This window comes from Colius striatus, chromosome 9 (assembly GCF_028858725.1).
Source record: "Colius striatus isolate bColStr4 chromosome 9, bColStr4.1.hap1, whole genome shotgun sequence".
Classification (NCBI taxonomy): domain Eukaryota; kingdom Metazoa; phylum Chordata; class Aves; order Coliiformes; family Coliidae; genus Colius; species Colius striatus.
In genome coordinates this window covers 13,144,300-13,167,259 of record NC_084767.1, presented here as the reverse complement: position 1 = coordinate 13,167,259, position 22,960 = coordinate 13,144,300, and the positions used below count along the sequence as shown (strand labels likewise).

The window sequence follows — 22,960 nt, the reverse complement described above, 5'->3', positions numbered from 1 at the left end:
CCACACACCCAGCATCCCACTCCTGCTGTTGGGCAAAATTAGGGCAGAAGACCCCGTTGCTCACAGGGAATGCTGTTGCTCACGGGACTCTCTGCATTTGGATCGTGACACCGTGGCCAGAAGTGGCACACTGGCAGTCCTCAGGCTGACACCAGCAAGACTCAGGGTGTGTGTCCTGGTTCCAAACAGGCTCCTTCCCTCCCTGAGAGGCTTCCTGCTGCTGCTCCCATCTGTAGCTCCCATTTCCCAGGTGCACTTTGCCATTGCCCAAATGATGGGGCCTCAGGAGCTGCTTCAGGTTCATGAATGTTTAGCCCTTTGTAGAGCTGCAGACTTTTGAGACCAAAAAGGGCCTTTCTAAGAGTGCTTCATCCCATCTCTGGCTGCAGAAAGGGTGCAGAAACACTCACACACACTCTTCCCTATGACAGTGCTGAGGATGGGAATCCTGCCCTGAATGTGAAGCGTGAAACCCACATCCAAAAACCATTCCAGATAGTGCATAATGAAAGAGTTTGATGGGTTCTCTGAGCAAAGGATCTAGTGCTGAGAGCATTAAATTAAACATTAGGTGACTTAGCATGCTGCACAAGAAAGCCTGGGGCCCGGGGAATGTGGGGATGGATTGCATTATTTATAGCACAGTGCTTTGCCCAGCTGTGCAGGGCTGAGGAGCAGCACAGGCAGGGCTGAGGGGCCACAGCCACACTCTGCAGCTGCAGCGGCCGCTGGCCTGGGCCTGGCCAGGGCCGGCACCGCACTCCCTGCAGCCGCCGCAGCCCGCCCTCACCATCGCACGCAGCTTCGGGGCCGCGCCAGCAGCTCCTGGTTCAGGGAGCAGCCCCTGTCCTCTGGGAGCCCATGGACTGGCCTTTGGCCTCGGCAGAGATCCAGTGCTCCCGTGGACCCAAGGACCTTGGGCAAGAGAGCAGCATGGGACGTCCCCTCAGCCTCCTCAGAGTGGAAAGCAGGACCAAGCCACACTGGAACTTTGACAGCTCCTTACCTTGAAGGACGATGTTTTGCTTCTATCCCAAAGCTTTCTGTTAAAATCTATCTACGTATCTGTGCAGCAGGACTGAGAGTGGTGAGAGCTGCAGCTCAACAGCACCGTGTGCTGCAGGGCGCTCAGCTCAGAGCATCCTGCTCTGCCTCAGCAACGTCACCAGTGTTTTGGGGCAGTCTCATGACGAGGAGGGAGCTGGGAAAAGCAAGCCAGCACTCCAGTCAGACCTCGCAGAGAGAGGCATGCTCTGTGCCTTCCCCAGAACCTGGCTTAAACCAGAAGGATGCACCGAAAAAAAAAAACCCCAAACCTGCTTGGGAAGATTCCACAGAAGAGCACGGACCGAAAATGCAGCTGCCAAAGCTAATTTCCAGCATTAAAAACCAGCACCGATGAGAGCCATCTTAGATCAAATAATTTATTTAGTAATTCCATGTAAACACTTCAGATTTACTAGCAAATACAATGCTTGCTGTTCTTTTAAATAGATCATTCAAAAAATAAGAATCTATTATTAATGGCAGGTTGACTAGAGATCTCCATACTACTGTACAATAAGGAGTTTGTTTCCTAATGGATTCGACATCTCGTTTCTCTCTCGTTCTGCGTTTGCTGTACACAAAGCCCAAAGGACACGGGTCTGAGTTGCTCCCTGACGATGCCACTGCAGACAGGGGCGTGTGGGGAAGGTGACGCAGGCAAAATCCTCCCATCCTGGCACTGGTGTAAGCTGAAGTGAGAGTGGGATGGCAGCACTTGCATGAACACTGCTCACAAACACACGCCTTTCCGGTCAGAAAACAGACAATGAACGGTGGAGAACTTCTCTTTGGGATGTGTAAAAGCAACAAACTCCATCGTTGGCATTTACCGATCAACACGGCAGTACGCACACACGTATCCACGGTCTCGGGAAAGCATCCTATGAGCTGGAGAAAGCAGTGGTTCTGAGGCGTGGTACACCAGTGTGCTAAAACCAAAAGAATGATACCTGCTTACATGGTCAGATGGAAAATAAATATCTTTATTTCCTGCCTGCTTTATTTCAGTTCTCAAATGGATTTTAAATAAATCTGTACAAAGCATACTGTTACAGTATATATTCATCAGGTAACTGAAATGCCTAGGTGTAACAACGCTACAGTAAAGCAGTAGAGATTGGCACATCTCTAATTAAGATCAACTTTTACACTCAGAACACACCGGCTCCCGTGAAAACTCGTTACACTGTTTGGTGTTTCTATGCCAGTTAACGCTGCAAACACATTACAACGGGCCAACTCTCCCCCGCCTTGAAACGGAAATCCCTGTTCAGAGGACGTGAACATCTTTATGCTGTTAAAGGGACACCATCAGGCTAAAAGAGAGAGAGAGATTTAAACACAAAACACCAAAAGTTTGGGGCAAAAAATCATCAAGTCTCAGACCTTGTGCCCTTCCTCCCGCCCGCCATGGCTGCGGCTGCAGCACCACAGGTGCCTGGCTGGCCCGCAGAGGCTGCCGGTAGCCACCGGGCTCCCAGCCCGTGCCCCGGCTGCGGGGGTGCCGGCTGCTGCGGGAGAGCTGCCAGCCAAGCACCCAAACCCGCCAGGAAGGGATCTAAGCCCCTTGTGATTGAAAAGGAATGAACGCACACGGGCTGGGGGGGAGTTTTGCTTCCCTCCCCGTGCCCTCCCTTCTCCCTCCCTCAAAGCCAGGACTCTAAAATCGACCTGACAGTGTCTCTTTGCTCAAAACAAAGACTTCATACTGTACAGGTCAGATATTGAGGCAAACTCGCTCCCAGGGTGACAGAGCCAGGGCTGTTTCAAACTCCAAGTTTTCCAACCCGACGGCGGTTGTGGGAGCCGCGAGCTCCTGAAACCCTCTAATGTTGTGTTAAACAATTCCAAACTGGGGACTGGGGGATCAGCATCACAGATTAAGAGCAAGAGTTTTCTCTCTTAGTCTTTCCAATGATACATCAAACCAATGTTTGCATGCTGGAAGTTAATCTTACATTAGAATGTAGTGCAATAGTGGCAGCAACATAAACCCATGAACAAACCAACTACCGCAGATTAAACTCTGTTAAATATTCCTAAGTTAATAAAATATTGACAGTCTTATAAAATCACAGTATTTACAATAAGAAAAGAATCTAGACTAATATATACCTTTAACAGAGCTCTCCTCCAATTTGGGATTGCAACGGAATCGTGAGCATATGAACAGTTTCTTAGAGAGTTGCATTGCAATTATCCTTTCTCCATTACAGCTAGAGAGGGGAATCTATCACTGCTTTTGAAAACAGAAAACAACCGAAAAAGAGTGACTTCTGATGGTGGGGCGCAGCTTTTGAGTACCACACTGGCAACAGGAGTCCTCCACAAGACGTCTGAAGATAAGGTAGGACCAGCCTCGATTGCTCAGATTAAGGTTGTACTACAGAACTGCCAGCAATCAGAACCACCCAGGCTGCAAAAGGGGAGGAAAGGTAGCGTTCAGCTCAAAGTGCACAGCAGGAAGGGCTCCCCTCATGCTGGACTCCAAGTAAGGCTGTGGGAGCTTCCACCTGCACTCAAAACCTACCAAGGCAGCAGCTCTTGGGTTTGTTAGCAGGAAAGCAGCCGCTGGTGCTCCTTAAAGGGACACGGTTAGGGTGCACCTGTGCTGAAACCGCTCTCAACAGCCACACTCGACAAAACCAGACTAGGCATCTGAGATCCTCTTTGGCTTGCTTTTTGGGGAGGTTGTGGTGTTTGGGGGGGCTGGGGCTGGTTTGGTTTCTTTCTTTTCTTTTGCATTTTGTTTGCTTGGGAGCAAAGAAACCAACCCTGGCTGGGGCTGTGCAGTCAACTCATTTTTTATTCCTCTCCAGCTTCCCTGTTTCTTGACTATTAGCACAATGCTGTTGTGTTCGGGTTGCAAACACTTGCTGACAGAAAAAAATAGGCTTCAACACTCCCAGGTCGGTTTGTCTTGGTATGAACCAAAACCCTGACAAACCGTCCGGAAGCAATTCCCGTCACAAGGCGCCAGCCGCCCTTGGGGTCCCGGGCACCTACCACTGTCCTGTGAAAGATCAGATCCCTTACTTGCCCTTTCTCCCAGCCTTGGAGGAAGAGTTTACAATAAGTTTAGGAACATTCCAATCCTCTCCCTCCTCCCCACATCATGCTTTCTAGCAGTAAATTAGAAATAAATTGGGGGGGGGAGCAAAAAAGAATTGTTCCCAATTCCCTTCCTGCCCTTCGCTCCCCGGGTGCTGCTCACCATGGAACAGAACACCACTAGCTTTTAGTGTGTATTTTTGGGCAAACCACTTCCTCAGCCCCAGGCCCAAAGGTGCTTGTGAGAGACCTGCCAGCAGGCGGTGAGCGGTGAAGGGACCGGGGCCCTTGCGGGGGTTCCTGCAGCCCCCACCACGGGAGCACCTCTGTCTTCCTTACAAGCAGGCTTTACAAAGGCAGAAAGAACAAGTTGTAAACTCGGGTCTACGTTACCAACAGAAGGCTCTAGGTCCTGCAGGCTCCAGTTCCCAGAGGTGCAGAGCAGGAAAACTAGAAAGAAAACTCGGTACCTTTCGATCACCTGCCGGGTGGTACTGGGGGGGAGTGGGGAACGAGAGAGACAAAATGACAACTGACCTTATAAACAAAGGTATGTTTAGGGCTTCTGGTTTCAGGAATAAACCGATATTTACTGGTAAAAGTCTGCCAAAAAACAAAAACAGAAACACAGGATTACTGGTAAATATTGGTTTATATGGAGAAGTTTAAAAAGAAAGAAAACGTCATAGTGCTGCTGATCTCCAGGAGCTCCTGGGCAGGAGCCGAGAGCTGCCCCGCGGCACCCTGCGCCCGGCGGCACCTTTGGCACCCGGACACCTCAAACCAGAAGCCTTATGTGGAGAGGAAAAGTCGTGTTGCTTGCCTTCAGTCCCATTAAGCTACGTGTTTCTCTCTGGATTCCACCTCCCCCCAGCCCCCCTCCCTCCACCAGGCTGGTCCTACGGGGGTTTGGCTCGGGAGGTGGGAAATCTTCTTCCGAAACCACTTGGAAACGGATTTGTACATAATATGGTATCCCACTGCCAAGGCTGCTGGTGCCTGAGCCTCCTCTGCTCCATGAGATACCATAAAATATACAAGACTGAGTGTATATTTTAAATAAAGCATTTTCTTGTAAGTGGCATAAACCCATTCATTTTATTTACATGCTTATTTATTTCCAAAAATAGAGTTGGTCCACACTGGACAAGAGAAATCAAGAAGCCATACAGTAGAAGAGTTAAAAGTCCAACATTTAACCAAAGTACAATGAAATTCCAGAAGCCTGTGGCTGACTTCAACCACAGAAACATACACATGAGCCACACAGACATTTGTACATAGAGCATTATATTACCAATAATATTTGCAAACATGAGGTCAAGATGGCTAAAAACCCAGCAGAACCGAACCAGGGGTCATGACTGAACAGAGGCGGGTGGTGAGCGGCCGTCACTGCCGTGGGGAAACACCACGCTCCAGAGATTTTGCTTCACTTTTTGGTTTGGTTTGTGGTTTGGATTTTTTTGTTGTTTGGTTGGTTGGGTTTTTTTTTTTGTTGTTGTTTAAATTTAACTGAGAAAGTCCTAATTTTTCTGCCCTGGGGATCAAAATTGAGGACACGATGAAAGCCAACCACACGCAGCTCCCTAAACGCACGGTTGCGGGCAGCATCACCGCGAGGTGCCGGGGCCTTGGACCCAAGAAATGCCAACCAGGACACTGTCACCCCCCAGGGCTGGCTGTGCTGGGGCTGGGGCTCCCCTCTGGGGACCACAGCCCAGCCCCAAGATCCTCAGGTTTGACACGGCAGCAGGGCAAATCTGCAGGGCAGGACCCCCGTCCCGTCCGCCCGCACAGACTGACCCTGCCTGCTGCTACCTGGCCTTAAAGATCACCTGGAAAAGAAAAAGGAGGTATTTATACCCTTGTGGTGTGCTGTGGGGTGTCTGAAAAGGGTCCAGATGGGTTTTGTCTTGAAAACAAGGATTTCCCTCCGTTGCCGTGGGTAATTTTTGGCATTAGCAATTCCAGTCCCATCTGCTTTTTCTGGAAGACCACAAATAATCCAGCCTGAACAGACCTGGGCTATCGGAGGATGTCGCATTGGACAGAGGAGGGAAGTGATTTTTGCTCAAACAATTTAACTTCCATAAGTTTAGGAAAAAAAAAGCCCCAAACCCACACAAGGTCTGAGGCCTGACTGACAGCAGAAGGAAAGGACAAAGGAAAAGATGCATTCTCTCTGCATTATGGCTTGGGGTGTCTAGGTGCCTCCATGGACCTCGCCGTGACAGCATCTCAGTGTCTCCAAAGGATGGAAACACGGGTTTAAATCTGTTACGTTCACCTGCAGAGAATCACAGCAAGTTAAAGAGGGAAGACAGCTGTAGCACTCCTGGTACTTCTGCAAACAACCAGCCCCTTACATGGGGCAGAACCGAACCGAAAGGGTATAAATTAGTTTTCCTTTTTCAAGTCATCTTTGACACTCACAGTTATTAAGCCTAGTCCAACGTGAACGCTAGTACAGAGCTAATTTACAGAATACCAACGATAATTATCTGCACCTAACAGGATTTAAAGGCAAGTATACTCAGTACATTTAGAAAGAAATACTATGACTGGTACGCCAGACCTTTGACAGCAGTTACAGCAGAAGCAGCCGTGCAGGGTTCTATGTGGACGGACAGCCTTTAGCACAAGTCGCTATCATCATCTGAGCCTGTAACGGATAACTTCATCTTCTGGTTCATCTTCTAGTTTCTAACCTCAGATGTGAAATATGTTTTTCAAAAGAGATGGGCCTGATCCCGTGGAGTTGGGCAGGTACAACCCCCCACTGAAACTCAAAGCCCACGTTCCTACAGAGAGAGCACAAGGGGTTTGGTTTTTTCCTTACATCAAATAACTATCATGCAAGTATATCACGACATTTTTATAGTAAGTACTTCAAAGTCAGCTGGTATAATTTAACTAGGAGTGAGCAACCTAATGAAATTAGAATTTCTAGGGGGAGGGACAAAGGTTGTACTGGTGACAACCACCAGATTACCATGGGAATACAGCACTGGGGTATGGCGGGGGTCTGATGGACACTGTTACGGGAGAGTTCACACACAGCAGCCTCCCTCACCTTAGCATCTAAACCTGTAGCATGCAGTTGCTTTCTAAGGCAGGCTGCACATCTTTACTTCATCTGCTTTTGCTGCCCAGAGTCAGGTATTGTTCTTCCCGAAAGAGCGAATCACTTAAGACCTGGCAATATCGTTGGAGCATTAAAAACAGTGCTTTACCCCCTGTCTATTGCCTCTCCCAGGGTCAGCCCTCACTACTGCCTCCTCACACAGTACCCTTATCGTGCTCTTCTGGACCCAGTTGTCACATTTAAACATTAGCTCTAACCAAAAGCCTTCAGGTGCCTGCAGTTAATCTGCTCCTATTGCAAGCTCCTGTGATTTAGCAAAGCACACGCTCTTTGGTACCACATCCTACCGAAGATGGGGAAGGTGGGAGATGCAAGAGGACTCTGCATGTCTTCCAGACTTTTCAGAAGCCTAAAACTAAGCTAGAGTTGCTCTAAACAGCTGCTCTAGCTCACACCAGTTAGCTATGGGTCCTCCTAGGTCGCTTAGAAAGAGAGATAATACAGGTCTCTGCACGTGCACACGCTTGCACACGGACAACTCTCCTTCAAGAACAGAGCCAGATGAGACCTGGAAAACGTTGACCAGACCCCTCTCCACTCCTTTCCTTTCTGCTCATTGTCAACACCAAAACCTTTTAGGTTTTCCTTGGTAAAAACAAAAGAAAAGAGACTATATCCCCAGCATTGGTTGCTGAGGCATCCTCTGGGATCTGGCAGACCTGCAAGTCAAGCTCAGAGTAGGAATTTGAACTGGGGCTGGCACATCACAAGAGAAATCTACATGCCGTGCTACTCAGTACTCTGGGCTTGTTTCTCCTCTTCAGTCAGCCAGACTTGACAGCCTGGACCTAGATGTGCTCACCAGAAAAGTTCAATGAAAATCAACCCCTCTCCATCCAGCAACTTTGGTTTTAACGAATCAGTGTTTTCCAGAGGAGACTCATTTGCTCAAAGGCTGAAGATCTATTCAAGACGCAGACTTGGAAGCCTTTGCTCACCATCTCCAACTAGACTTTGCTCTACCTTGTGCTGCCCAAGTAATCAACACTGGCTGCAACCAAAGAAGAACTCCATGACGTCATCACAAGCATAATTTTTAATGCCTTATTGGAAGGACCTGATTAAAATCTTTAACGATACCCAAATAAAAACCAGCTGATTCCCCGCTTCCTGCAGTTTGTCAATGTGTTCAAAGATTCCAGTAGATTACCCAGAAAATAAGACTGATCACAGAATCACAGAACGGTTTGGGTGGGAAGGGACCTTTCAGGACTACCTACCCCAACCCCTTCCTTTGCAGCAAGGATGTTGCTTTCAACCTATTGCATGCTGAAGAGTTACAGCACTTCAGCTCCTCCTCCTCAAACTGGAGTTCAGGGTCGCTGATCTGCAATTCCCAGCCCCTTGTTTAATACTTTAATTAAAAATAAAATAATCTGACAGAAAGATGTTATTTAGTCATGGAGAACACTGAGTTGCTTTTTAACAGCTCAAGCTCTCTTGTGAAACTCCTCAGTACACCCATCGCTCTGCACTTGGACTCACTACAGCACTTCTGCCTCAAACACTCAAGTTTCACAAGGAGGCCCATCACCGTTACCATCCCAAAGGACTGGGCAACAGACAGGCAGGGTCCCAAACATGGCCTGTGCTCCAGATGAAGCAGAGGCATCACTTAAGTAATATGAACTGGTGCAGAAAAGGACCTCTGCTGCCAGACCTGCAGGCTGGTCTGTTCTCTGACACACTTCAGATGGTGGTTGCTCCCCAGCTCATCAAAGCTCCTCCTCAACAGCTGATACCCAGACCAAGGGCAAACTGCTGCACAGCCTGGCTCTTTGCATGTACTCTACAAGAGGTGGATTTCTGTCTTGTGATGGGGTCTGGAACCCCGAGGTCCGTTTCTTTGTAACTATTTTGCTTCATAACTTTGTAACTATTTAACTTTGTGACTTCCTATTTAACTATTTAACTTTGTGATTTCCAGCTGAGCTCTGATGGTCCTTCCTGACGCAACTCACCTAACCTGGCAGAGTTCTGTGGGGCTGCCTCAACGAGCCTGAGATCCTGTTTCTCTGATCTGCTCCCCTGCAATATTTTATAACACGAGACTCGTTTTTAGTCCAGCGCCTTCCACCTCCGAGGATGCTGAACCTGTAATTGTACTGTGGTCAGCGCTACTTAATGACTCAACAGTAATTATATCTTGAACCAGTTCTTACATCTCAGTCCTAAATCAAGGCTATCTCTATCCCAGGCCATTACAAGAATGATCCTTTGAGTAAATCAAGATGATTGTTGTCCAAACTGCTGGCTGTCTCCTTCCCAAACAATCTGACCAGACAGCATGGGGATATTTGAATTTACTTTTTCTTACAGTTTTATAAAGACTCATGAGACTGTGTTTCTCCCAAGCCCCATGAAATCCATAACCACCTCCTTGTGTGGGATGGAACATGTTTCCTAATACTTCCATGCCTTTAAATATGGGATTTATCTCCAACACACACGTGGCTGTGTGGTCATCACTATTCCAGTTTCCTCTCAGATTTTACGGCAGCTTTATAGATCTGGTGTTGCTTCACACCTTCATGACCTGGCATGAGTACTGGGTGCAGTTTGATGACAGGTAACACAGTACTATGCTGAGTTTCACCCTGACAGTCTCAGCCTTCCACCTGCACTGTGTTCAGCCCACCCTCACAAAGCCCTGTCTGCTTTCTGTGCCACCAGCCCAGGGAACCAGTCGTGAACTTCACCTGCTTATCACAGACTTATCAAGACTTTGAGAGGAAGTACCACCGTGTCCTAAATTCTGTCTTCTTCCCAGGACCCCAAATTTATCTTACCAGGCAGCTCATCTTCTGGGATGACAGCCCCAGGCTTGCCTCAAGCACTCTGACATCTTCCATGATCTACTTGTCCACTCAACAGGCAACTTGTCAGATGGGTCCCCCCATCACCAGGACCAGAGCCTGTGTTTCTCACAATCAAATTCGCTGCCAGAGCTACTTCCCCAGCTTCTGGAGAACAAAGCTTCTTTAGAACAAAGAACAGCTCCCCAACCAAGGCTTCGGTATTATATTATAGATCTCCCCTTTAATCCACAAATACAAGGCAAGGCTGACAGTGCCAAGGTGCGGATGGACCATGACCACCCGCAGAGGATCCAATGCCATCTCTTCTCTACCAGCTCAGCAACTCCGGCCTCAAGATGCTTTCTGGAGATGAGTGCCCCCACTTTTCACACTATAAAGTGTTTTATCAGAAGATCATCACTGCCCAAAGGACACACGAGCCTGCTCTGCACTCATAGTGCAGCTCCTAGTGCGACTAAGCCAATGCTCTTTGATTCCTGGGATTAAGTTAGGATTTTTACTTCATGACCATAAAATTCCACCTCCAGGGTAAAAACAAACTGACTCTTAACAGATTCTTTTTTAAATTACGTTAAACCACCAATTAGAGGCTCTCGTTGGACAAGTTACACACGGCCTTGTAGAAGCCTGCAAGGACTCATTCACCAGAACTTTTACTGACAGTTGCAGCTCAGAAGCCAAAGAGCAAATGAGCCTCTGAACACAGTACTGTCCACAAACCACACTGCTGACACGCAGGGAAGCGGAGATGACAGTTACACGGAGCTGCAGTGCTTGGTTCAGAATTATTAGTGCTAGAAAATAACTCAAAGCCTGTAGCCCCTATTTTGCTCAGAGACCTGCCTGGCTGCCCTTCAGCAGCTCCCAGCAACGGTGACCCTACTGTCACTTACTATTGAAATAACAGAATCTTTTCAATAAAAAGAAATGTTGACCCCATTTATAACTCTGTACCTGACAAGACATTGGCTGCCTTTCTTCACCTCTCGTGCTGCTCGCATCATTTTTTTTCCCCTAAGTTGACCTGCCCACACAGCTCCTGATGAGCCAATGCCACACTGCCATCTCTCCTCAGCACCACTTCAGTGGGAGGTTTAAACACCAGATTTCACAAGATCCTTTATCCATGCTTCCTAGCTCTGGCACTTCTTGAAGTACTCACAGACCAGCAAGCCTTCACAGTTTGCCTAGAAGAGGCAGCTGGACATGCTTGTATCGGATTGATGCAGAAGAGGGCTGGCCCTTGAAAACCCAGCAGCCCTCTCTAGTCCCCAGGTGAGTCTTGAGGAGTTCAGGCCAGTCAACACCAATGTGCTAACACAGACGTCCCAGGAGCTGCTGGCTCGAGCTCCTCTGCCCATACCAAACGCCAAGCCAAAGGCAAGTTCCAAACCTCAAGAGGCTCCAGGCAATAAAGCCAGCAGCTTGCATTGCACCCACAAACTACTGCAGAACCAAGACAGAGTACGGAGAAATAAAACGTGTTCCCTAGTGAGACACTACAGCAAGCCCAGCCTGGGGGAGAGGAGGACACTTGCACCAAGGCAGCTCACCTTCAGATGACAGTGCTCCTCTGAGGTGTCCTACCCAGACAGGCCCTGCCCAAGATGCACAAAGGATGCCCCTCACTCTGGCACAAGACAGCAGCCCTTCTGCGCAGAGTTAGAAGAACAAAACCCACCCCAGTCTGGGACCAGAGCTGAGGACCTGGCGATTTCAGCTCGTGTCACACATCATGACATGTACAGACTGAGCCTCCTCCTGCCAGCACATGAAGCCTGCAGCTTCGTCTCAGCACCAGCCACATCAGCACAGATGACACAGGGGAGCTGCAAACACTACAGGGGCAGTCAGCCCCGCAGCAGAGATCCTGCAGCTCGTGTGCTCTCGCACGCCAGCCCCGAAGCCCCTGTGCCAGCCCACCCCACAGTGACTGCGTATTGGTCCAGCAGGATGATGCCTCCCTCAGAGCCCAGGCTCAGGCCCCAGACCTTCCCACAAGCACGACAGTGTCACCTCGCAGCCAAAACCACCGATGGGCGTCAGGGAGAGATGATCTCTTGCACCAAGACAGTGTCCATGGTGGCTCTGCACCACACCCAGTATAACATCCAAAGCCACTGGGGCCACCACGGTCCCAGGGATTCTGATGCCACTTGGCACGGCACCACCACAGGCAGCTCTCCACAGAAACCGACACACTGACTGGGGAGGTATCTCAATGCATGGAGGTGTTTCTCTGAAAGGCTGCCTAAGTCTCTTTGTGGCATGCATTCCCTTTGGCTTCCCAGCGCACAGAGCGGGTCGGCTCCCGCGGCTGCCTCCCTCCCAGTCCCCTCCCCGCGAGGGGCACATCCTCCATGCTGCAGCTGTAACCCCACACCCCTCACCTCTCCAATCTGCAACACAAAGAATGAAGCTTTTCTTCACTTCTTGCATATTTCAAGGTAGTGTTTCAAGGAAAAAAAAAAGCCCTTCTGGGCCACAGCCAGGAAGGCTCAGCACAAACTCCCACTCCCAGCCTTGCAGCCAGTCCTCTTTTCACTTCAGTCTCCTACGTGGCCTAAGCCTAAGAAAAGGCTAAGGTGTGTATTTCTTTACAAAGCCAGCATCGGGATGGATAGCAAACCAACTGATGTCCAGCAAAGCCAAGGAATTACCTGAGTTAAGACCAAGTCACCTGCTGGGGAGATCCAGAAGATGCCCATTCAAAATACGCACTCCCCCAGCTGATGGCTGATCCAGAAAGGAGCTGGAGTATGCCACATGTCCTGAACCTAAGCCTCAAGACAACAAGGTACAATACTAGCCAGCCATCTACAGGAGCAGCCTCTGATTCCACCGAGGGCTACGTCTAAAGGAGCATCAGCACAGCCAAAGCCAAGTTTGGCAGCAAAGGAGCCACTGCTCAGGACTCCATGGTCATGTTATCTGTGTTTTGGGGACTTTCCCACAAGCTCTAGCTTAGTCTGATGGGCTCAATGCCCACTGGTTGGCAGATCTTGTCTTTTGGTTTAGTTAAACCAAAACTGAATCAGTTTGTGTGCTCTGAGAGTGCTCCACGATAAAACCAAGGCAGCTTGTGCAGGAACGGCAGAAGCAACGCCCGCCTGCCTGGCCAGAGCAGCACAGCTCCTGCAGACATCGCCACAGCCCTGGGCACAGCCCGTGCAGGGGCTGGTCATCCAAAATGAGGCAATAACTACACAGAGGCAAAAGACACAGCCAGTCTGAGCAGGGCTCCGTCTTGGCTGGATGTGGTGCCTTCCAGAGCAAAAGGCTCAGGACCAGATGCCCTCTCCGGGCGCAGGAGCGCCAGCAGTATCGCTCTGCAGGGGAGAGTGAGGCTTTATTTGGGGAGATTCAGCCATTCACTCTGCCTCCTCTTAATTAGTCAACACTCAAAAGACAGATAGTGAGGCCAGAAGTCCTCTATCTTTATCTTTTCTTGCTTAATATGCAGCTGTGACATTCTTTCCACGAGAACACGTCTCACTCCTCACTGTACGAATTCAGCTCTCCCTGTTCTGTATTTTGCCTCCAATGGGCTGCACAACGGGTTACCACTTTTACAGAGGCAGGTGTGACACGCTCCAGCTCTCCCCAAACCCACGACCACTCATCTGGCCCTGGCCACACACAGGCACCAAACTGTTGAGACAGAACCAGCTCAGCTACCCCAAACAGGGGCTCAGCCCCCCGTGCTCCTGGGACCCCCTGCCTGGTCCCCCATGGCCGCCCGTGGCAGAGGGTCTGCCGGAGCTGCTGTTCTATGGCTCCAGGACCCACTAACCTGAGCACAGCCTCCTCCTGCCAGCACAGCCCTCCTGCCTCGCTCCTGCAGCCTCTTCCCACCCTGCAGCCCACTGTCCCCTGAAGCTGCCAGGAGCCTTTTTCCCAGGGCGAGCTCTCTGAGTGTGACGGCTCAGGAGAAGCCTCTGCTAGCACCAGCGGCTCTGCATCTGCCTGCAGGAGGGCACCTCCAACAGCAACCCGCTCACCCCCACCCTTCCAACCTACCCCTCCCGCAGCAACCTTCACAATACCCAAACTGCAACAAAACACCCGTAGGGGAAATAACTCTGAGAGCCCCTAACAATAGGTGATGCAGCATCTATCTCTCCCTGCATCTACCTCTCCCCGCGACAGCAGCGCATGGGAAAGCTTCACAGCCCACCCGTGCCTGGCCAGAGCGGGATGTGCTGCAGGCCCCCCTGCAGGCTGACCTTCCCCAGTGCTGCTCAGGCACTGTTTGCTGCTCAAACTGCAGTTCCCCTGGGAAACAAAAGGCTTTGAAAAGATGAAAAATCAAAGAGAAAGGCAGGGTCAGGGAATGTCCCAGGGCTGACCCAAGGCCATCTGAACAGCGCGGGAGGGGGAGGCAGCATTGCTGACGGGAGCAGAGCGGGCAGCTTGGCTCTGGCAGAGGAACCTGAGCTGCTGCAGGAGAGGAGCATCCTTCCTCTGCCATCGGGCCATCACTCCCACTAACTTTGCACATGAGATCCCACTCAAGAAAGCAAGCAAAAAACCAAAAAGAGCCCTGAACTTCGGGTCCTACGATTAGGCTGTGGTTAACACAGGCTTTGAAGGAAGGTTATCATTTTGCAAGTCCATTTAGATTAACCTCAGCCAGCTTTAAGCTATATATACGTATCTCCTTGCCACGTTCGCAACCCACGCACAACATTGTGTGGTGCCAGCGAGCTAAATCATGTGCAAGCGAGCAGAGTAAAAGGAACCACAGGCTTGAAAAAAAGCTCTGGGCTGAAATTATCTTTCATTGTTGCAAGAGGCACAGGAGATGGCAACGGCAGAAGGAATCAAGAATAAAAATGGAACTCGCTTGTTTACCTTGTCGGTTTTGTCACAACATTTTGACAACACTTTGCACGCAGCCCGCTTCTCTGTTCTGCTACCGAAAACTCGGATCCTTTCACCTATCCTCACACGTCACAGACGAAAGCCAAGAGTAGGAAAACTTTTAGGGAGAGAAGTACATGTGCAAAAAAGCCCACAAAGCCCAGGGTGAGAATGCAAAACTACGCTGGGCTGCTCTTCCAGACAGTCCAAACACCGACATGAACGTGACCCTTCAACCACACAAGCCAGGGTACCAAGGAGCAGGCAGCCAGCAGAGGAGTTCAGTAAGGAAAGAAAAGGAAAGTTTGGATAAGTCTGGCAAAAAAAAAAAGGAAAAAAATTAAAAGGGAAAAAAAAGAAGGAAAAAAAACCCACCAAAAGAAAATCAAAGTGCAAACAGGGGGTTAAAATCTGCAACAAGAAGTAAAACTCTCTCGACAGTGTCGTTTTAACTGAGAAACTCTGCAGCGCTTTAGGCAGAGCCCAACCTCTCAGCAAGCAATCCGAGCTGGGAAGAGGCAGCAGGTTTCTGAATGAGCCAATGGTACAGCTGTGGAAGAATTTGCTCCTGCTGCCCTCTTCCCAACTCAGCTACAAGAGACTTGCTTTCTACCAGCTGGCTTAGCAAAACACAGGACACGGGGTTGTTCCAGTTACGCTTTGAGTTTTTGTGTTTCACGAGAGCCCCCCGAAATGTAAACCTGTTTTAGCATTCTTGTACATTAATGTCAGGATTCTCCCCTTCTATCTCCCACAACTCTGCCACGGACAAGTCAATCAGATTTGGTATATGCCCTGGAACGGGAGATGGGAAGTCTGGGTTTCAAGCAAGCAAGCAAACGAAAAAGAACTATGTCAGTGCTCTGCATGGTGTTGGATCCAAACTCGGTGGATCTGCTGAAGACTTCAAAACGCTTGGCAATTTTACTTAAAAGCGACAACAGCAAAAAGGTTGGACCTGTTGAACTTAAAGAAGAAAGTGGCAGACCTCTGAGGAGGGGAGACAAAGTGCGTGGGTGCAACAACGCAACGTGCTGCTGTGGTTCACCACCTTAGAGGAAATCAGCGTTTGGCGTTGGTCGGTCTTGCTTCCCCCTAAGCGCCAGGGAAACGTGCTTCCCACAGTGTGGCTCTAGAGCTCATGGGCACCAAGGTGGGAGCGTGAAGAGATGCCAAAAATGCCAGGTTTTCGCAAACCCTTCCTCGGAAAAGTGCACCGTGTTTTCAGGAAAAATGCATATGGACCAAATCTCCACTGACCAGGGGCTGCACCAATCTGCAGCGTCAGCTCTGACACCTTTCCCTTTTCTTTCCCCCCACCTCCCCAGTTCTTTTCTTCCCTTGGGAGACGTATATCGCCACTGCATTAGAACGTACAAGAAATGAAAACAGTGAGTACAACTGATAGAGATCCATTGACTTTTTATTACAAACGTACTTGATCACTTGGCTCCAAAAAAGTTTAAATCAACCCCTATTTCTGTACGCCAGTACAAAGTAAAATCTATTTTACAAATTAAATACCTAAAAATTTGACAAAAATATTAAAGTTTGATGGAAAAAACAGTTATAAAAATCTTAAATCCCCTTTTACGAAGATAAGAGATAGCATCCCCTCCCAACCCCCACAGTCCTGTTACACAATATTAATAGTCACTTCTTTAGAGTAGGTAGGTGCGTTATATCTCACCGTTAGCATACAAGTCACTCTAATAGCTTCATCTGTATATACTCCAGTTAGTGCACGAACGCCATCGGGTTGAATATAATCAACTATCTTTAACTGATCCCTAATTTACATTTCATAGCTTGCATAGTTTGAAGGGACAAAGGTTACACTACAGCTAATCATAAAAAAAGGTGTTTACAGTGCTGTTTTTAAAGGCAACAAAGTAATCGCTCCCCCCAAAGAAAGAGAAGTAGTCATGGGTGGGCTCTGAGCAGGGGTCTGACCGCCCCGCGCGACGGGATGGCCTCTGCCTCGCCCCCTGCCCGCGCCGGCCCCCTCCGTGCTTGCCACAGCCCGGCTGACACCGAGCACAGCTCAGCCCCTGCGAGGGACACGGGACACTGTCAAGTAGGTCGGTTTGCTTGGCGATTTGCTCTTTTTCTTTGCTTTTACAGCCAATTTTCTAAGCAGCAGCTCCCCACGGCAGCCGGGCCGCCCGGCTGGAGGGAGGTTCAGCGTCTCTGTGGCCAGCAGCACGGCTGGCCCAGGGCTCCCGCCACGCCAAGTCCTGGCCCTGCCGGCCCTGTGGGCATGAGCTCGCTCCAGGAGGAGCCCGGCCCAGCCCCGGGCTGCTGGAGGCTGCCTCTGGCCGCTGCACCCAAGCGGGACCGTGCCGAAGGGGCAGGAACCAACAGCTCCTCGCTTCGGGGTTTTTTCCTTTTTTTTTAATTTAACATCTTGGAGACAATTTAACTTTTTTGTTTGTTTTTTTTAACACACATGAAATAATAAAGCTTTGACTTTGGAGAGCATTTCTCCGTTGTTGGTTGTACTTCAACGCTAAATTACTTGACAGTGTCCCTTTAACTTAACTTAGAAATAAAATCAAATGTCAGTATTGCAATGAATTTCAAGTTTTCTTGCACGTAGTTCTTATAAAGTACTTTTTATCATGCTCTTGGACCTATTCTACAAGACATTTAAAAGCATATCATCAAGGAAAATATAAGGCATACTTCTCAGGAATTAGGTATCTTGGCACATTTGAGCATACTGTCTTTTTTTCAAACAACATATATGGTCAAATATACCTTTCTTCTGCTGACATTAAACAGGGTTTTCTGTACTTTGTTTTAAATACTGAGATATTAGAGCCTTGGTAAAGTACCGAGCACCTCCGGGAAAAAAAAACAAACAACAAAACACAACAAAATTGGAAAAGCCAAAAAGAGGTCAAAACAAAACCAAAACCAGAAGCAAAATCCCACGAACCTTTACAGTCATTTCAGTCTGTCATTACCACCATTCATCAAGTCCTGGAATATACACAGCGCGCGTTACAAGAAGGGAAAAACCGAAAAACAACCAAAACCCAACGAAACACGCAGAAAAAACCCAAAACAGGGCAAAAAACTGACCACGAGCTCTCGGCCACTGTTCGGAACGCTGCCAGTGGGCTGCCACAGGCTGGGCCGACTGGCACCTCCCTGAGTGAGGGAGCCCGCGGGACGCAGCCTGCGCCGTCAGCCACGCTCCCGGCACCGGGGCACCAGGCTGCCCGGCTCCCGTGGCCCCCGCCACTCACTGCTTGGCACACAAGGCAGCGAGCAGCGTGCAACCAGGGCTGCCGGACCCCGTCTGCCCGTCGGCAGCGCGACCACGTTTGGGAGGGGAGCGAACAGCAGGACCGAGACAACCAATCAAGCAGCAAAACCAAAGCGATTAATGTCCTAACTACGTGTAGCAGCATGGAGAATGCAGTCCCACACTTGTCACAGTTGGGCATGGGAACGGATGGAGCTGCCCATCAGACCCTCCGCTCCAAAAGCAGGTTACCAGACAAACGTTGACATGCAATTGAGAACCATTTCAAATGTCACATTACGCACTCCGAGAGCTTATTTTACTACCGGGAAATAAGAAAGTGCACATTAAAGCAACTTTAAACATTTCCAGTGATTGTTGAAAAGAAACAGAAACACCTCGCTACCGGCATCTCACGTTTAACTTTCTGTGAACACTAACAGCAAACTCCTTGGAAGGGAAATAACGCGTGGTACAATGGGAACAGCTCGTTTGGACACTTACAGTACATCTCGGGAAACAGAGAGAACCAACACAAGAAAAAGGGATTTGTAACTTCAAATGGGAATGAAAAGACAGCAGGAAACTAAGATTATTTAAAACAAGCTTCTTTTTTTCCCTTTTCCCCCCCCCCCGCCCCACCCTTCCGAAACTCCAGCCATGGCAATCAGCGGAGGCAGCTCCTGCCCGTGCAGGTGGTGCCTTCGCTGCTCTGCCCCACGGCCGCCTTTGCCCAAAGCAGCAAGGACAAGCAATGCATCCCAAAAAAGCCTTCCGAGTGCAACAACACCCTAGTTCCTCTGAAACGCTGTCTACTGAATTCCGGCCAAGACAAGTAAAGAGAAGAAAGAAAAAGTAAAGGGGTGGGGGTGGGGGGGGAAGGAAAAGGTTTTGTTTTCACTGTTTAAGGCATCTTTTGTTTGCAACACTTTTCTCTCCGCTCGCGATGATGATAGTCATGCAGCAGTCGAATGATAAAAATATATTAATATTTCACTATACAGCAGCAAGAAGTTAGTCCGTTAAAAGCACACCAACCTTTTTCCAAAAGCAACCAAAACAACAGAAACAACCTGTAAAAGCCTACTCTTCTTCTTATTATCATTATTACAGACAATTTCAATTTGGAAAACACACCTGGACAGATCAGTGTTCCGACAAATCTGCGCTTCCCTACCCTGGGCTTTGCCCAGAGCACGCCAGCGCGGAGGCTGGGGCGGCAGGGTCGGGCACGGCCAGGCCCGCCAGGTATGTAGCCAGTAATTAATAACTAGCACCACAGCTACACGGCAACCCACTACCGACAGCCACCGGCGCGGCAGTGGCCCCCCGCAAGCCCCACGGGAGCCGGCGGTGCGGGCAGCCACCCCCGCGCCGGTCCGGACCTCTCACGGCTGTAGTAGGAGACGGTGCTAGTGCCAGCGAAAGCGACACGGAAAGACTCGCGCCCTGCTGTCCCGAGACAGGCCGGCTGGAAACCGCTGCACGTCAGGTTAAGTACTTTAAGTACACAGAATAAGAAAAGAAAACATAATATATTATGAACAATACAAGTACATCTCATATACACAGTCATGACAAAACGCCTACTCAGCTGTAAACCAAACAGGTGCAGAAAAAAACATTACGGGAGCAAATCCTTTTACTTTTCTCTTTTTTGTCTCTCTCTCTCTTTTTTTTCCTTTTCCTCTTTTTTTTTTTTTGCTTTTTTGTTACTATTTGAATAACTTTGGTTCCAACGTAAAAATCACAAGTTAGCAAATTTCATTTAAATGCCTTTTTTAATAATTTTTCTTCATGTTCACAGAAGTTTCACTGACCATTTTTTATATGTTTAAGGTCCAGATGCAATGCATATTGTATAAAAGAGAGCACTTATTGTTTACCTTGCATGAATTAAACCTACGTACCTTTTAACTCTACAAACTTCTGCATAACATTTAGACAAAGCTCAGACACACAGCATGCCTAGCCCTCATATATATATACACATCTCTAATCACAGGTATATAGGGTGTCAAATATACTATAGTAACCTCCATGTAAGGTTCAAAATTTGGTAACAAAATGAGAAGAAAAAACTAAAAATATTATTTTACGTGTTCTAAAATATCTCTTTTCTTTTTTTCTTTTGTGCTAAAGTCAAATGTTAGCTCAACATGAAAAGGACTTTTTTTTATATAATTCAGCAATATTATAATCTTGACCATTTTTGCAAACACTTTTAATAATAATAGCTTAAACGTGTACAAAAGTTCTCGGTTAATTAGGGAAATAAACACTCAGTTCTTTATATTTTTAATCAAGTAGGAAACACAGTTCATATATAATGTTATTACTTTTTTTGACTCTTTTTTTTTTGTGTGTTTTGTTTTTTTTTTGTTTGTTTGTTTTAGCAGCTGCTTACTGTTTTATACGGTGGGTAAAGTGGAGGAACATCCAGCGATGGGTGGCGGGTCGGAGGCGCTGCTGCTGCCGGGCGGCGGGGGGGCTCCGGGCGGGCGGCGCGGCCGGGGGGCGCTCCGGGCGGCGGGGAGGGCTGCGCGCCGCCGCCCCCGCGCCCCGCCGCCGCCCGCCCGCCCTCCCGCCGGCGGCGGGGCCAGTCCGCGTCCCGGGGGGCGGGCGGTCAGTCCTCCTCGGGCTCCTCGGCCTGCAGCAGGGCGCCGGGCGGCCCGGCGGCGGCGGCAGCGGCGGCGGCGGCCTCGGCCTCCGGGGGCGGCTCGGCCCCGGCGCCCGCGGGGGGAGCGGCGGCGGCGGCGGCGCGCTTGTCCCGCTGCTTCTCCTGGATCTTCTTCATCTCGTCCGAGTACTTGCAGAAGGTGTGGCCGAACTTGGCCCAGACCTTGTAGGGGACGGTGATGGAGTTGCGGTAGGTGGGCTTCACCTCGCTCACCCGCATGAAGACGCCGTACTTGTTGGAGCCCACGTCGAAGAAGAAGCGCTTGTTGTCCACAGTCAAGGAGGTGCCCTCGGGCAGCTCGGCCGGCTCCTCCTCCACCCCGTAGTCGTCGATGAGCTTGGCCAGGGCGTCGCGGAACTCGATCAGGCCCTGGGCCGGCAGGGCGATGGTCTGGCCCTGCGTGGAGCCCAGCCCCGGGCCGCGGTTGACGGTCTGGCGGACGCGGAGGAAGCGCCCGCGCTGGTTCTCCTTCAGATCCATGTAGTACTTGCGGTTCTCCCGCACCAGGAACTCGCTCTTGAGCGCCCGCCGGGGCTCGTCGGCCGCCTGCGCCAGCTCGGGGGGCTGGCTGGGCCCCAGCTGCGCGTAGTGCTCGATGAAGTCGCCCAGGTAGTCGCGGAACTCGACGGCCACCGACATGGAGAGGGTCAGGCGGCTCTTGTTGCCGCCCGCCCCCACCTCGGCGATCTTGAGGAAGCGGCCCTTGGCGTTCTGCTTGACGTCCAGGTAGAAGCGCTTATTCTGGATGTCCACCCGCTTGGAGGCCAGCTCCTGCGTCTCGTGCTGCAGGCCGCCGCCCGGGCCGCCGCCGCCGCCGCCGCCGCCGCCCGAGCCCGGCCCCCCGGCGCCCGCCGCGCCCCCGCCGCCGCCGCCCTGCTCGCTGCCGCTGTCTCTGTCCGCCATGATGCCGCCGCCCGCCGCCGCCGCCGCCGCTCGGGCCTCGGCCGCCGCCGCTCCGCCGCTCGCCCGGCGCCCCCCCGCGCCGCCGCCCTGCGCCGCCTCCGCCGCCGCCGCCGCCGCCTCCTCGGCCGCCCCCGGCCGCCGCCCGCCGCCGCCGCCGCTCCGCCCGCCGCCGCCGCCGCTGCTGCAACAGCCCCCGCGGCCACCAGCCGGCCGCTCTCGCGAGATCTGCGGGAGCGAGGAGAGGGCGCGGGAAGGCGGCAGAGAGCGGCCCCCGCCGCCGGCCGCCCCGCCGAGCCGGGCAGCAGCGCCGCGCCGCCGGGCGGCCGCGCCGCGCACCGCCGCCCCGGGCCCCCGCTCCCCCCGCTCCCCGCCCCACCGGCAGCCCCGCGCCGGCCCCCGCCCCCGGCCAGCGCCGCCGGGCTCCCTGCGAGGGATGCTCCGCGAGCCGCGCTGTCCCGGGGGAAGCCGTGCGGGCGCCCGCGGAGGACCGGGCTCTGGGTCACCCCCAGGACCAGACAACGCCTCCCCATCGGGGGTCGGGCGGGGGAGCGGCGCGGGGTGGGGGGAGCGCGGAGGAGCGCGCGTGTGTTTGTTCGGGGCTGCTAATGAAAGTAATGAATGGATCTATGGCACGGCGCGGCGCGGGACCGGGAGCGCCGCACGTCCCGGGAGCGGAGCGGGGCAGGAGGGGCAGCTGCCCCTCCAGCACCCCTCGCAGGCATCCAGCTTGGTCTGTGTTAAGCTGCAGCTTTCTGGGGGGGTTCGTGGGAGATCCCTTCGCTCCTAGTCCTGGTTCCCAAACCCTCAATCCCGAATCCCAGGCCAGCCCCAGCCCAAGTAAGGATGCTTTCTCTCGGGGCTGCGGGCCAGGAAGCGAACTGGCAGACTGGCTTTGGCTTAAAGCCCCTTCCCTGCCTGCTGCTTCCCTGCCTGCCGCTTCCAGGAGAGCATGTGCTGACTGCTGGGGAGGGCATCGATCTACCGAGCATCCTCACAAACCTGCAAGTGTTACACAAGGCAGCTGTGCTGCGAGGCAGATTTCGTGGTGGCCCACGGGACGCGATCTGTGCTGGAAGCAATGACATGTACCTTCCTTCACCCAAGGAGAACGAGCAAATCTGCATGTCTTACCGTGGGAGGAACTCCTGTTTGACTCCATCGTTATAAGTAAAGCCTTGGTCATTAGTGACTCCATG

General features: G+C 51.1%; 1 protein-coding gene and 1 long non-coding RNA gene across 4 annotated transcripts; both read right to left on the bottom strand.

The window, feature by feature from the left end:
• Nucleotides 1-1,410: 1,410 nt before the first annotated feature.
• Nucleotides 1,411-20,700, bottom strand: LOC133626055 (uncharacterized). 3 transcript variants are annotated; one of them, XR_009819253.1, is made up of 5 exons: nucleotides 20,589-20,700; nucleotides 4,636-4,701; nucleotides 4,492-4,548; nucleotides 3,163-3,463; nucleotides 1,411-2,363 (listed from the first exon to the last, which is right to left on the bottom strand). It is a non-coding gene; the product is annotated as an uncharacterized LOC133626055 (long non-coding RNA). The 3 variants fall into 3 exon arrangements; XR_009819254.1 differs by having other exon boundaries at nucleotides 1,411-1,976; XR_009819252.1 differs by having other exon boundaries at nucleotides 1,411-3,463.
• An 86-nt stretch (nucleotides 20,701-20,786) lies between these two features.
• PURA (purine rich element binding protein A) lies at nucleotides 20,787-21,764 on the bottom strand. The gene has a single exon (XM_062002618.1). The coding sequence runs from the start codon at nucleotides 21,762-21,764 to the stop codon at nucleotides 20,808-20,810; it is 957 nt and encodes a 318-aa protein (XP_061858602.1). The 3' UTR covers nucleotides 20,787-20,807.
• Nucleotides 21,765-22,960: the final 1,196 nt, after the last annotated feature.

Excerpts from the sequence above, each read along its gene's own strand:
- PURA (XM_062002618.1), bottom strand. The coding sequence starts at position 21,764 with ATGGCGGACAGAGACAGCGGCAGCGAGCAGGGCGGCGGCGGCGGGGGC.